At 37.3% G+C, this 13,865-nt stretch overlaps 1 protein-coding gene across 1 annotated transcript in view; it reads right to left on the reverse strand.

Moving 5' to 3' along the window:
* Positions 1 to 13,865, reverse strand: part of KNDC1 (kinase non-catalytic C-lobe domain containing 1) — a 77,375-nt gene that overhangs the window by 61,822 nt on the left and 1,688 nt on the right. The window contains exon 3 of the mRNA XM_085325557.1: positions 288 to 432. Coding sequence (XP_085181683.1) covers positions 288 to 432 — 145 coding nt within the window. The remainder of the gene's footprint in view (positions 1 to 287; positions 433 to 13,865) is intronic.

A 13,865-nucleotide genomic window follows, 5' to 3' on the forward strand; every position in this document is an offset into this window, starting at 1 on the left:
CTGCGCGGCCGCTCTGCAGCCAGCACCGCTCCGGGCGGTTGGGTCGCCGCGCTGGAGCCGCAGCCAGCGCCAGCAAAGCGGCTTCGGTCCAACTCGGAAATACCGGGTTTATCCCCCCGAGCTCGGGTGTGTTTGCGGCTCACCCGGCCCGGGAACCGCGGGGCGGTCGCTGAACGCGAAGCTTCCTCATCGCGGCTCACGGGCGCTACYAGGATGTGGGGCGTGTTTGTCGGGTGGTTTGCTTACAGTAACACATTGAAACACGATTTAGGGGAGCAGTACGTTACCCGTTCCCGTTTCTGTTCTGAAAACTTGGCCGTTGGTAGCAGGGCGGTGGCGGAGAAAACGGGCTGTTTTCTTGCATCATTAAATCTCACAACTACAGGTATTTGGAAAATAATAGCACCATCTTTATTATTGTTGCCGGTATTCCTATAATTTTATGTYGGAATAGAGTGTGTTAATGGGTTCGTCTGTGCACGACACATAAAGCAAGAGTTCTATATTTTTTATGTAGTACAAGATTAATGCTCTTCTAAAATATGCATAAATAAGCACCATGGAACAAAGAAAGATGCTCTGATCAACTGTCCCATAAAAAATAAAAACCACTCTGCAGCAGTTGTAAGATTTTTCCCAAATTAAATATTAATTGGATACATTCCATAGTCATGACATGCTACTTAAAAAAAAGACAGCAAAAAGATTGGATTTTTTTGTGCATATGCTGTCCTCTTACTAACATTTTGAACTCAATTGTTATGAGCAAAATTTTTTGTTATGCCTACGAATGTTTCCAAAATATATATATATATATATATATATATTAATAGTTGGGTAACTCAGGCTTTTAGCTGTGAACAAGTATTAGAGCATGAGAAACAGTGAGTGCCCAGCACTTCTGAAAAGAAGGCCCAGCATGACCCCAATGTCAGTACTATTTCACTTATAAGACATTTCACCAAGTGTATTTCACCAACATATTTGGGGAAAAAAAAAAACTTCTTGGACGGAATGATCTGCCCAAAGTTTCCTAAGTTCTGGACCATGATGGATCAGGCTCATAACTATATTCTAAAGAAAAAAAATAAATAAAGAAAATAATAAACTTCTATGTGTAAACTGGATCTAAAATCTACATTCATCCATAAATACAGCTTAAATAAACCCACCCTTACAATCACTTGAGTAATCAATCAAACATTTCTGTAAAATGGTAGTTGAAATCAAAACTCTGTATGCTGCATGGAAATACACATGCTTTGAAGGGATGCATGCATGAATTTTGAATTTCCGTTTTTTGTTTGACGGAAATTCACTTGCTAAAAACAACTAGTAATTGAGCAAAAGGGCATTTTTGTGCAAGATTAGAAGACTCAGGTTCAGACCCCTGCCCTACATTATTTGAACCTGGGGCTTGAATCTAGGCTTGGGTAGACAATGCCAGAAGAAATAACTAACTATAGCTAAGTGATTAGAGGTGCCTGAGACCTGTCTCCCCGATCCCCTCGTTAACTTACTTGTCCCACCGAAGGACTATTCCTGCAAAGCAGAATATCTACAAAGCAGAAAACAAAATGAAGTATTTATAGACAGCATGGAAGACTGTTCTTTCAGTTAATTATAAAACAAAATAGCACAGGATTCTTCTGTCCAKCACAAATTGTAGTGGACTTAGCCTTATCACAAGTGCCTTGATAAAATGGACAGAACTGGAACTAATATGTAGTGATATATTTTCTAGAAAAATGTCTAATAAACCTCTGCTGTCATTAGTAATTCTATTGTTTTGTGGTCCTCCTTGGTCTCATGGTTGAAGTAACTTGCAGAAAAAGTTAAGTGAAACTTGTTTGATATATTCATGCAACCAGTTCTTACATGGAAGAATATTTCATTCTTAACATAGGCAATTAACCAGAGCCCATAGAAATTGTTGGGGGATATTCAACACTACACAGTTCAACATTACAAAAAAGGCCTGTAGATGAAGCTGTCAGTCTGTCTACAGTGATGKTTTCTTTCTTTTTCACAATATTACTTAAAAAGTTTAGGGTTCTTAAGAACTCTTTATAGAATATTGCAGGCATTTTTTGAAAGATGTTTTGATAGATACATGAGAATCTGTGGAAATAATCTTCTGAATTTAAGGTTGGCTTGGGTGATAAGAGAGTTCAAATAAAGTAATAGAGGAAAGATGGTTGTAAGAAAATTAGTATAGCTAAGTGAAGTGTAATATCCATTACAGATGGAATAATGTCCATGATGAGATGTCTGTGCTAGATGAGAAAGATCAGATAAGGAAGGATGCAGGAACTGAACAACAGAGAATAAGAGGGTCAGCAGGAAGAAAGGACTTGTACTGACAAGTAATCAATCACTGCAGTCAGTGAAACTGAGGTAACTAACCTATATTAAGTACAACTTTGTATGAAGTATATGAAAAAAAAATGGACGTTTTGTTACAGAACTGMAAGGAGTCAGGCTAACCTAATAGAAAAACTGGAACTACAGGTGTAGAGCATGCAAGAGTATTATATTAACCTAAGTACATAGAACAGTATTTGGGAGACAAGGGCAAAAATTTAAGTGCATGCAGGATTCACAAAAGGTGGAAATAAAAACATTATTGTACACTAATTATATAGCCTGAGAAAAAGAAAAAAATGTTAACATGGATAGAAAGGAATATACTGTAACTAAAAATTGTCTTAGAAAAATATACTTTAAAATGTTTCATTATGGAAGTATCARAGATATGCTTTATTGCCTCATGATCAGATTTTGAGTATGAGCTGAGATCTTTAATACTAATTACAGCAGGAATAACAATTATTAAAGATCTTGACTTCTTAGCTGTAAATTAGAGATCTTTTAAAAAAAGGGTAAGCTCCAGGTATGATAGAGATATTATAACTGAGAAACCTCTTCACCAAAAATCTTTGAAGCAACATGAAATTTCGTGTCTTAGAGATCGTTTAGGATCAAAGACGATAGACTGCATCAAATTAACCTTGTTTGGGTATTGTCACAGTTTTAGCATATGCTCTTAAGCTGTATCTAATTGTAGTAAGTGCAGTAGAGTTAAGGCAGGGGTCCCACATAAGCTGTGTTTGCAGCAGAATAGCTTCTGTTTCTGATCGTGATCAATAGCAGATTGCTAAGGAAGAAAGAGTGAATAAACAAGGTTAAGTATATACTTAGGCTTTTCCAGTACAGTCTCAGCCTGAAGAGATTCAGTTTAGAGATATCCAAAGCCAATGGTAATGTCTACCTATTTAAGAGACATTGGAATATTTTTCTTTAAAGAATTTGTCTGTTCACTTTTTGAGTCTGGATAGTTTTATTAGCTACCATATCCTATGGCAAAATTCCTCAGTTTACCTGCACATTTCATGAAGCAAATTCTTTGTTTCATTTGAGGCTCGCAAGTTCTTGCACTGGAAAACGCAGTGTATATATTCCCTGTTTGTCCTCTCTATATCATTCACAATATTATGCAGCTGTCTTATATCTCCTCCAGTTACATCTTTTCAGGTTGAAAGGTCTGGGTATAGTTGYTCACTCACAGAATAGAAACCAATCAGTGCCTTTGATCGTGTTGTAGCACTTCACAGTGTTTTTTCTAGTTGTGCCATTATGTAATTAAAAATTGTGAAAGAGAAGGCTGGCATCTGAATGAATGAAACAACTAGTAGAAAAGTGGAGGAAAAACGGCTCTTGAGAGGTTTTGAAAAATAATATCTTAATGACCTGCAAGCTTAAAGGAAGTACTTCTCTTAACTATGAYGTACTGATTTAGTTACGAGCCTCATGTCTTGTATTACCAGATCTCTGGGTTCATGAGATAGTGTCAGAAAATAATTCAGTGGGCTCTGGCTATGGGGAATAAATTCACTGGAATTCAGGGAGTGACTGTGAGCACTTCCATCTCTGTAATATGATCCAAATACAAGTTATGGAAGAAAAGAAATTATTTTGGGTACTACTGTTACACCATTTTGTGCCACTGCTGATGTCTTTCATGTTCTTTTGCAGGTTTTTCATTTTCATGACAGCACGTTGGTTATTCTTCTTTACAGATTATATAATCATAATTGACTATTACAGTTTTGGAATACTGGTCTCGTAGATGAAAGCTACACATTTGTTACACGATAATTAGATTGTGCATTCTCCTTTTAAGAGTTTTGTTTAATGGCAGTTTGCCTGAAGGTTCTCATTTTAGTTTTCTTTGAGTGAAACCATGGGAACTGAAGGGCTGCAGTGTAAAGAACTGGGTTTGCATGTGTTTGGACTTTTAATATCCTTTTCAATTGTTTTTTTTTTGTATTAATCAGAGACTGCTTTAATGCTGTGGACTTTAATACTTTTACAGTCTATAAAACTGCTGTTCTTGCTTTAGCAGTTACATATATTTCAAGACAGGGAAAAGCTTTCTGCCAATTGCCAATTGCTGCTGTCTATATGGCACTAGTGAGAAAGCATTATAATAAAAAGCAAATTATGTATTGCTGCTACTGAACAAACCTGCAAGAATTCAGAAGTAAAGACACTGCAATTTTTTAAACCAGCCTCATTACTGCTACTAATGGTATATGGGCCTGCTTGCCTGAAGAGGCAGGCTAGTTTGTATTCCAGATACTTCAGGATCTTACAAAGACAGTAAGGATATGCTGCTTTTGTGTTTGTGAAGAAGATGGGAAAATTACATGCATAGACTGCATACTGCATGGGAAAGCCATATACAGACATTCCCTTTTCATGGGTCTGAGTGGTGAAGAATATAGACTTCAGAGTCATCAAGTAGTCTTCTGTCATTTTAGGCACCTGTAACATCATTCTTCTCATAAATGTATCAAACTTCAYTTGCTTCTGATTTCCAGCCCCAATTTATACTGATTCTTTTTTTCCTCCAACATTGCTATATCTCTCTTATYCTCAGTTTTTATTTCTTTCCAGATTGCCATAAAATTATGTATGCATTCACTCTGTTGCCTCTTTGTTTTCCTTTTCTGTAAACAGCGCATAATCTCAAACCTGTGTTCTAGTCATGATTACTTTTCCACTATGCTTTGTTCTTTTTGCCTCTATAATACTGATAAACCTATAAAAATGATAAACCCTGATTTCATAATTTCCTCAGGTGCTTAGGAGATCTGATCTTTTATATAGTCCTCTTTTATATACTTCTTTAATATATTTCTTTATGGATGCTTGCACTATTTTTTGATTGTCATTATTTTTCCACACACTGTCTAAAGGTTTTGATTTAATTGAATCTTCTTTGAATGGTAGTTCCTTTTGTCCTCRTATGAAAGATTAGCAGAGTATTCTTCCCTGTTCTCCTCAGGACATCTTTCAATTACCTGRTATGTTCTTGACTGAATTGCGGCTGCATCTCCAATCCTGGCATGAACTCTGCTAGGTGGCATTCCAGGCATAGATAGCTCCCATTAAAAAACACTTTAGGGCAATGCATTTTATATTTAGGCATCTCCATTTTCTCTGTCATTCTTTGAATGTCCTTTGCTATTGCAGTTGGATTTTGTCTTCCTGTACCAGCTGAAAAACAGGGAAAGGCAGCAGAATTAAAGATGCAGTTTGGCCCCGCTGAAGTCAACATTGATATCCTAATGGCAAAAATTCCTTTGAAGAATGTTCATTGAGATGCAAGATCAAAGACCAGTATTGTTTTTACTTGTGTACAAATGGGAACATAACTTAGTAATGGTCCAATATTCTGATGTGTGGCTTTTTTCTCACCRTTGGAAAATTAGGACTAGATGAGATAAAAATCCAAAAAGCAATCCAGTGTTAAGTCTGCTATTTGGGATTTTTTGATTCCTTGTCCCGTAAATTCAGTCAGATTATTAGGTTTCTCATAGGCAGTATCTCTGGAAATACGCGTGCGTGCGTGTGTGTGTGWGWGWGAGAGAGAGCATACATATTCACACATATATACCTATAGAAAGATTGTTAATGGGATTCTTTTTTATTTTGTTATCACTGTGGAGTGTTATGTGACTTCCCTTACCTTGGTGTCTTAACATATGCCAGGTATTCCCACAATAGGCTTGTATGGCAGGGAAGAGGCCACTTTACCTATTTTACATGGCAAAGTGAGGAACCCTGAAAATAAATCATTTCCAGCATTACTGAAGTGGTTCATAACAGCTGGAAACTTAAACCATAACCCTAGAGACACAAGTTTATGCTGTAACTGCAAAGTATCCTCCAACTGATTCTGAACAACTTCAGTTTTGGCATTATTACATTGACTTTGTAACAAAATATTGTATTTATAATACCTATTAGTCCCCTTGCTCTTTTAATTCATTTTAGTGGTGTTTTTTTTGAAAACACTAGAAAAAGTTACACAAAAGATCATTTTATATGCATAATAAAGTCTAATAATTGCCTCTGGCAATTCCACATAGAAAATAAGCCTCAGAGTAGTACCAGCCATCCTTTAGAAAAACACTTCATAATAATTAACTAAATCTTCAAATTAAAGAAGCATAAAAATTTTATTATATGCAGGCAGAGATCTAAGCCTGAAATTGATTATATTTTAGACATTTAACTATTTCTTTAAGCTTCCCTTTACAGAGATTTATGATATTGTTATGACTTGCTCATAATCACTGAAGGAAAACACTGATAAGCCAAAGAATTCTACCTTCCATGGGAGAGCAAATTAAACTGCATTGCTTAAACCCTTCTTAAAATTAATGAGTCAGCAGGAAGAGCCCATCCTGATGAACTAATGTCTCCAATATAATCATCTGGTGTCAACACTTGATAGGAAATCCACCAATGTCGTTGTTGTTGTGTTCCCTTCCCCAGAGACCTGGTTATCCCAGGAATCTTTCCCAGTAAAACGTAAAGACAAACTGGAACGTAAGTTACATAATCTGCCAATAACAGAGACCTTATACAGTATTTCCAATTTCATTTGCTTGGTTTATTTGTWATTTCTCTCCAGTGAGAGCTTAGCAGCTACCTTTCATGCTTGGGTCATTGCTCTTTCCTCCTGGTACTGCACTGGGAAGGCATTCAGAATTTCCACCTGTGCATGACGCCTCTCCCGGATGAAAAAAAATGCTGAAAGCATGCTGGGCACTATTCACCACACTCCACTGCCTGTGTGTTCCTTACAGGCCCTCAGTAACAAGAGCACTGCTAATCCAGCAACCTGCTCTCCGTCTTTACCCTGACGATACTGTTGCTCTCCATGCAAGTCCAAGGGCAGCTGTATTCCACTGCACAGCTCTCAGGCGCTGAGATCAGACTGTCCTTGGCAAAGGGCCCTATATTGTATTACTTTGTGCCACTGCTGATTAGAATGAGTCCGGTCACAACCAATTTCAGCTCACAATGCTGAATTCAATCTTTTTGCCAAGCCCTTCAATCAGTAATAAAGATAGTTGAAAGAATTTTCAAAAGTGTAAATCATCCAATAGGGCCACTTGACCTAACAAGAGGTCAAGAGAAGAGTTTTTTTTTACATACAAACTGAAGGCAAGTCTCATACAGGGTCTCAGAAAATGTTTACAGAAAAACACAGCAGGAACCAAACTGAAGCTATTAAAATATAGGTATAATTTCCAAAATAGTTCCAGAGAGAATTTTATTTTTCATGATAGTCACAAACATAGAGGAAAGTGCACTTGCTAAGGTTGACGTCTGCTATGATAGCTTTCAAATGCTGTGATTAGAGTAATCTCCTGGCAGATGGAAAAAGTAGTCCTATCACTCAAGCAGGCTTTGAGCTTGAATCCCAGCACTACAGGTAGGTGAGTGCTCTTCTTGCCTTCTATGTGAGACAGAGAAGGAAGGAAAAAAAAAAAAAGCTTTTATTTCCAGACAAACTAAATTCAACCTCTTTTCCAATTTCTCAGTTCAGCTACTGAGCTGAAAAATCAATTATTTGCACTACTCAAGCCTCAATTTTGTAATTGCTGCCTAGATAATTTGCTGATAGATACATTAGTAATAGCTATACACTGTGCCACTGGGAACTACTTTATACTGAGAAATTCTTTGCTGAGGAGAAGCGATCTATTCATAAAACATACAAATAAAACTGGGCAATATAGTGCAGACTGAATCTTGTCCACACACATGTAGACCAACAGGAGGAGAGAAAGAGCACTTCTCTCTCTTACCAAGGGAGCTCATCAACCCAAGGGAGAAAACAACCCATCAAGCTCCTAATGAAACAGCGACTGAAGAACTGAGCTACAGTCTGGTTTCAGGACTACAGATTTTTAGGCTTCCCTTTCTTACACTTTTGAAACTAATTCAAGGGCATAAGTGACTGATTTGTAAAGATTCCTAAAGACATGATCATTAGGTGTTTGTTAGTGGATCTCAAAATAAAGTTTAATGAGCCTAGAAGAAAGATAAATTGCTGAGTTCAGCTCAAAGTCTACACTAGCTACGTGAATATGTGTTTGAAACAGTTGTCATAAATTAGGCACTGTCAATTACCTCCTTCATGAAGGCAAAGCCATCTTGGGCCTCATAAAATCCATGAGCTGCAGTATATTTCTCCAAAATTTGATAATCCAAATGAATCAACTGGCCAAAACCCTCTTTCAATCTGTTAGAGATATTGATTTACCTGAAGCTGTAACATGTTATTCAATTTTCGTTGTTACTAAAGACAGTTGATTTATATTAAGAAAAAAAAGGAGGAAAGATTGTGTGTAGCAAGGAGCTAGGCATATGAATATCCTAGATAGAAACTCTTGTAGCATGCAGAGAGAAACCAAAAAGACTGCTAATGCCTCCTTCCAATACTGAGTAGGATTCCTCTTAATTAAAAGTTTCATGGAATTTTTGTTATGCAAAAATATTTCATGAAATTTTGGTCCTTGAATTAGCGTCCCCATGGGCACTCCTTTCAAGAGATGGGAAAGAATCAGTCAATCATACCTCAAAGGCAATGCAACTCAATTTTAATCTGCTTCACAAGGATAGGGCAGCAACAGGTAAATTAAGTATTTCAGTGCAGCTTCTTGAAATGAACCACTACTATTCAAGGAAAAATTATTAAAAAAAATAAAAAAAAAAGACTTGCATGCAGGCATCTTCCCTAACTAGGCTAATCCTGACACTTCACTAGTTTTCCTTCCCGTTGCATGGAATAAGGGGAAAACCCTCCAGGCGTGACTTTTCTCTGAACACCCATGTAAAGCATAGGCCTTACACCTGAGACCTGAACACTCACAACTAGATGCAGTGGCTCATTAAATTTACAGTGAGTGCCTTTTGTGGTCCTGTGACACCTGATGACTTCTGGGTTCGGCAAACATAAGTACTTATCATGTGACATAGGACGAGTGGAATGGCTTCTTCAATTCCTACCTTGTGCAAGAGGCTAGCTGGAGAACACAGAGAATGGCTTGGCCTCTGAAATGTCCTCCTGAAGCCAGAGTCACCTTCAGACTGCTCTGACTAGCAGAAAGGCAGAAGAATCCAAGCTACTAGACATTTTTTTCAAATGAAGGATGGACTTTAAGTGCTGCAGAGCCACTCCAGGAGCATCTAACCCATCAAGTGTCCCAATGGCAAATGCAGACTATGGCAGAGACAATACTGTACCCCAGTAATACCAGCTGTAGTAATGACTCCTTAGGTTTAGAAGCAACTGAAATAGTTAGACCAGTCTGTAATCATCTACTGAGGAGCCAGACTRGCACAGAGCTGTCTCAGGCTTAGGGCAAAGTAAATCCTTGCAGCAGTTTGGCATTCCAGTTCCCTTCAGCTGTGCAGAGCATACCTCAGCTGCAGCCAACAACCTGGCACAGAAGCTCAATTAATCAACAGACGTTACATAACAAGTACAGAGCTTCATCCAGAAAAAAATCAAACATATCTGCACACAAAACGTTCATTGTTCAGTCAGGTCTCTTCTGTTCTGCACCAGCTGCTTTTGTGAACAGTTTTCCAGCTTATCCTCAAACCGTATCTGTCCTTGATCATTTAATCAGTATTTAAGGCTGTGTCTGTGATGTTATTGATCCCACTTGTGCCTCCAGTATATGTTTCAAAGGAAAATGCAGCACAGGGAGARGGTGCAGAACACTATCTGAGCATCCACAAAGAAGAAAAAGATGCATTTTCCTCCTTTCTGATTTTATGGTTTGTTGTATAATAGCAATTATCTCTATTGCATTCATGTACTTGCAATAAATGGCTTTTGAGATCGATGAAATGTCTGAGCTACAGTGTGGCTATTAATCATTCTCAGTAGCCATTTATTGCTTTGTATATTACAAACAACAAAAATTATTCCTTAAACCTACCTAGATAGCTGGAGTGCAAATTTCAAATCTAACTCTGAGAGACAGATTGACTGATGGCCGTTCCTGTGTTGTCTCTTATAACAATAAGTAGTAATAACAGCACTGTGCCTTCCGCCTGCAGATTTTAAAACCTAGTATACAATGCATTAAGGAAAGATGAACCTTCCTTCTGGAGCTGAAGGAGGGAAGAAAGTGAATATATGGATAAAAAATGTCTATGAGGATGCCCTCTTTTTTTNGGAAAGCAAAAGTTTTATACCTGTTACACCTGTTTGGTTTTGTCACTGCCTGAGATTTTCTTTTTTTCTTGCCAAGATTGCCAGGTGGTTTAATCCGCTACTCCGCTGGTTTTATGAAGAAAGACTTTGTATGCTAAATTACATTTGTTGCTCTCATCTGCTTTCTCTTATCGAATATATGCTGCTCACCTAATCTGCTTTTTTTTTTTTTTTTTTTTTTTCTTTTCCCTCCCTCATTCTCTGAGGATGTGTATTATCTGGTAGAGTTCCCAGTAACTACCCTTGGTGGCATTCTGTCAGCACAGCTCCCTGGGAATCAAGCCTCTCTCTGACTGCAGCTAGGGGAATAGCTACTGACTGCCCTAGGACACAGGCTGTGTTACTGTTCCTAGTAAAAATCAGTAAGACTGGTGTGAAACAAATGTTCGCTCAGCAGACTTGCTTAACTCATTTCCTACTGTGACTGGTCTTCAGTCCTTCTCTTCGTTCCCCATTCTCCTGCCATCTAGGACCTGATCGTGATTTTTACGTAATCGTTCAATGAAATGTGCAGTGGCATCAAAGGAGAGGAAGTTCCTGTGAGTCTGAGTTGGGAGAGCGTGTTCTTACCCTGAGAATAATGGCGTGGATCCTTCATAAAGAAAATTCTACAATAAACTCCAGCATAGTCTACTATTCTCTTGTCTTAGAAGCCTCTGCCTCTTAGATGCCTCTGCTTTGACCGTCTGTCTTCCTTTCACTCCCATATGAGTGAAATTCAATGCCTATTTCTTATGGATTTTCATTAAGTTAGAGGAATTCCATGTTCACTCTTGTGATGACATAGCTATAATTTCTTAGCATGAACATGGGATTTACCAAGAGTGGTGAGAAATTCTCATATGACTCTAGCAGCTATAACTACTTTGAATGCAAGTTGTCTTTKCTGAAGAGCAATCTGATGCCCAGGGTGTTCTCAATATGTGACACCACACACTCCTACTCTTACCACAGGCTGTCTAAATGCAGTGTGAGGTCAAGCTGTGCATGGATCTTATCTGTCTGTGAACAGACATTGTTGGGAAATCAGAAAAAGGATCCACAATTATCTTGTTTCCTTCATATGAATTACTTAACATCCCGTGAAGGTCAGAATGCCAGGGCCATCAATCAGGTGAATAAGTATGCCTTTGAATATACTCTCAAATTCAGAATAAGGCCAGGGTTCCCCTTACCAGTAGTGTTGTCTCAGATCATTTCTGAGGATGGTGCTATAGGCACGTCGAGTGGAGTGACAGTAAATACATACTAGGATCTATACAATAGTTTCAGTTTGACAATGCTGCAAGTATATACACTCTTATTCTGAAACTTTGCAAAATCAGATGCTATGAAAACAGGATGTTCTCTCACCTACTTTTCTTTTCAGTAAGAATCAGAAAGCCAAAGTGGAACTGGACTGGGATGTCATATTTGMAGAGAACAACAGCATGAACACCTTTCAAACAAATTTTCGATTTTTCAGTTCAAAAATTGCTGCTAATATAATCTTGCAGCTCCAAAATAGAGAGACAAGGAAACTAATTTTGTCTGGATTTGAAACACAAAGGTTTTCCTAAGGTTTGTTATATCCAAACTTCTATACAGCATCTAAAGKCTGTATACTGTATATTCTTCCTTCTTACAAAAGTGGTAAGATGGATGAGTTGTTCTTTATTTGCGAATTGATTTCAGAAACGTCTATAGTGTTCCATGGTTATGTTTTGGATACATTATTCATCATATTTCTATTTYGGAAATGTTATTTTTAAACCATCAGTATAGTCTCTTGTTGCACAGTGGTCWTCCTTCACATTTTTTATATCAATTTTACATAATTACATCAATCACCACTGTCCAAAAGCTAGAAAATAGAAATATAACTCTGCAGAAAAGCTATTTGTCATGTTATGTCTCTTCATTTCTSTTTGTTCTTCTATTTAATAGGACAATAAGAAAAATAAACAAAACTAATTTACTCAGTGAGTTGACCTATAAGTGAAAAAATATGCACAAGTTTCCTTGCTGTATTCTAATAAATTGCACATTATCTGTCAATAGTATTATTCACTCGTGTGGAATATTATATAAAAGATTGGCTGCTTTCCATACATTTCATCAAATATTCATTTACACTTTAAAAAGTCTTACAACTTAATTAAGAAAAAAGGTCAAAGTATCAAAAAGTCCAGTTATATTCTCCACTATGTTAAAATTTAGTAGAATTTTAGATGTCTGATACAATGGAATTCTTTCTTGTGTACTGTCTTACAGGATGCCCTGTTCTGTGTTGGTTGTTATTTGATATATGACATTTTCCTCTCAAAACCTCCAAGCATCTTTCAGATTGTGAAAAATGTATTTCACTCTTTACAAAACTGTAATTCAAATGCTTACAAAATGTCACAGAACCCTTAATACATGTGTAGATTAGTGGTTTCCTCTTGTTCTTTAGAGAGTTAAYGATCAAAGCTTATACCCACTGCATTCAGTTTTTCAGAAAAAGTAAAAAGTAATAGTCCAAATTTTATTTTTGAAAAGGTGTCATTTCAACAATGCCTGCCCTTCAAACAAGCATGTGAACAACTTATTAAGTATAACACTGTTTAATCAGCAGCAAGGAAATCATTTCTTATTGAAATACAAATATTATTATAGGGAAATATCCTCATCAAATGGGCTTGCCTATACAGAAAAGCTGACCAGAACACTTCTTTTTCAGAATATGTTGCTCTAAAAGAGCTATTTTCCAAAATAATGTTTATTTTTTGAGTGCAGGAATTATGTGGCAGAGGGAATATATTTCATTCAATTTTGTTGCCTCAAGATCTCTGCAAAGAACTGGCGATGAAATTCTCTCTTTCCCCTAGTCTTTTCAGAACATCTTGATAGCTATTAAATAACATGACCATAATCACAAGGATTTGTGGTACCTGATCTGTCTATTCCATCCACAACGGATCCCTGAGTCATTGTCCTGCACTCAAATCTCATTCATAACATGCGCTTCCCCATGACATTCTTTCTCAGGTCAATGGACTCATACTGCTTCTGTTATGTTTTAGGCTGTAGGAAACTCCACTTGCAAATCTSTCTCTCTGGGTATAATTTAATTTACATTTACTTTGTGAAAAGGCAACAGTAGCAGGCAAGTTAAAGAGAAGAACACTCCATTGTGGACAGTAAAGAAAATTGGCCAGACCATGAGTAATCATACTCAGAAAAGAAATCCTATCATATCAACAAAGTTATTTTCATACTAGGACTCTAAAAGCCTCTAAAAAACCAAAAAAAA

This window comes from Rhea americana, unplaced genomic scaffold (assembly GCF_003343005.1).
Source record: "Rhea americana isolate MKP2758 unplaced genomic scaffold, rheAme1 scaffold_122, whole genome shotgun sequence".
NCBI lineage: Eukaryota > Metazoa > Chordata > Aves > Rheiformes > Rheidae > Rhea > Rhea americana.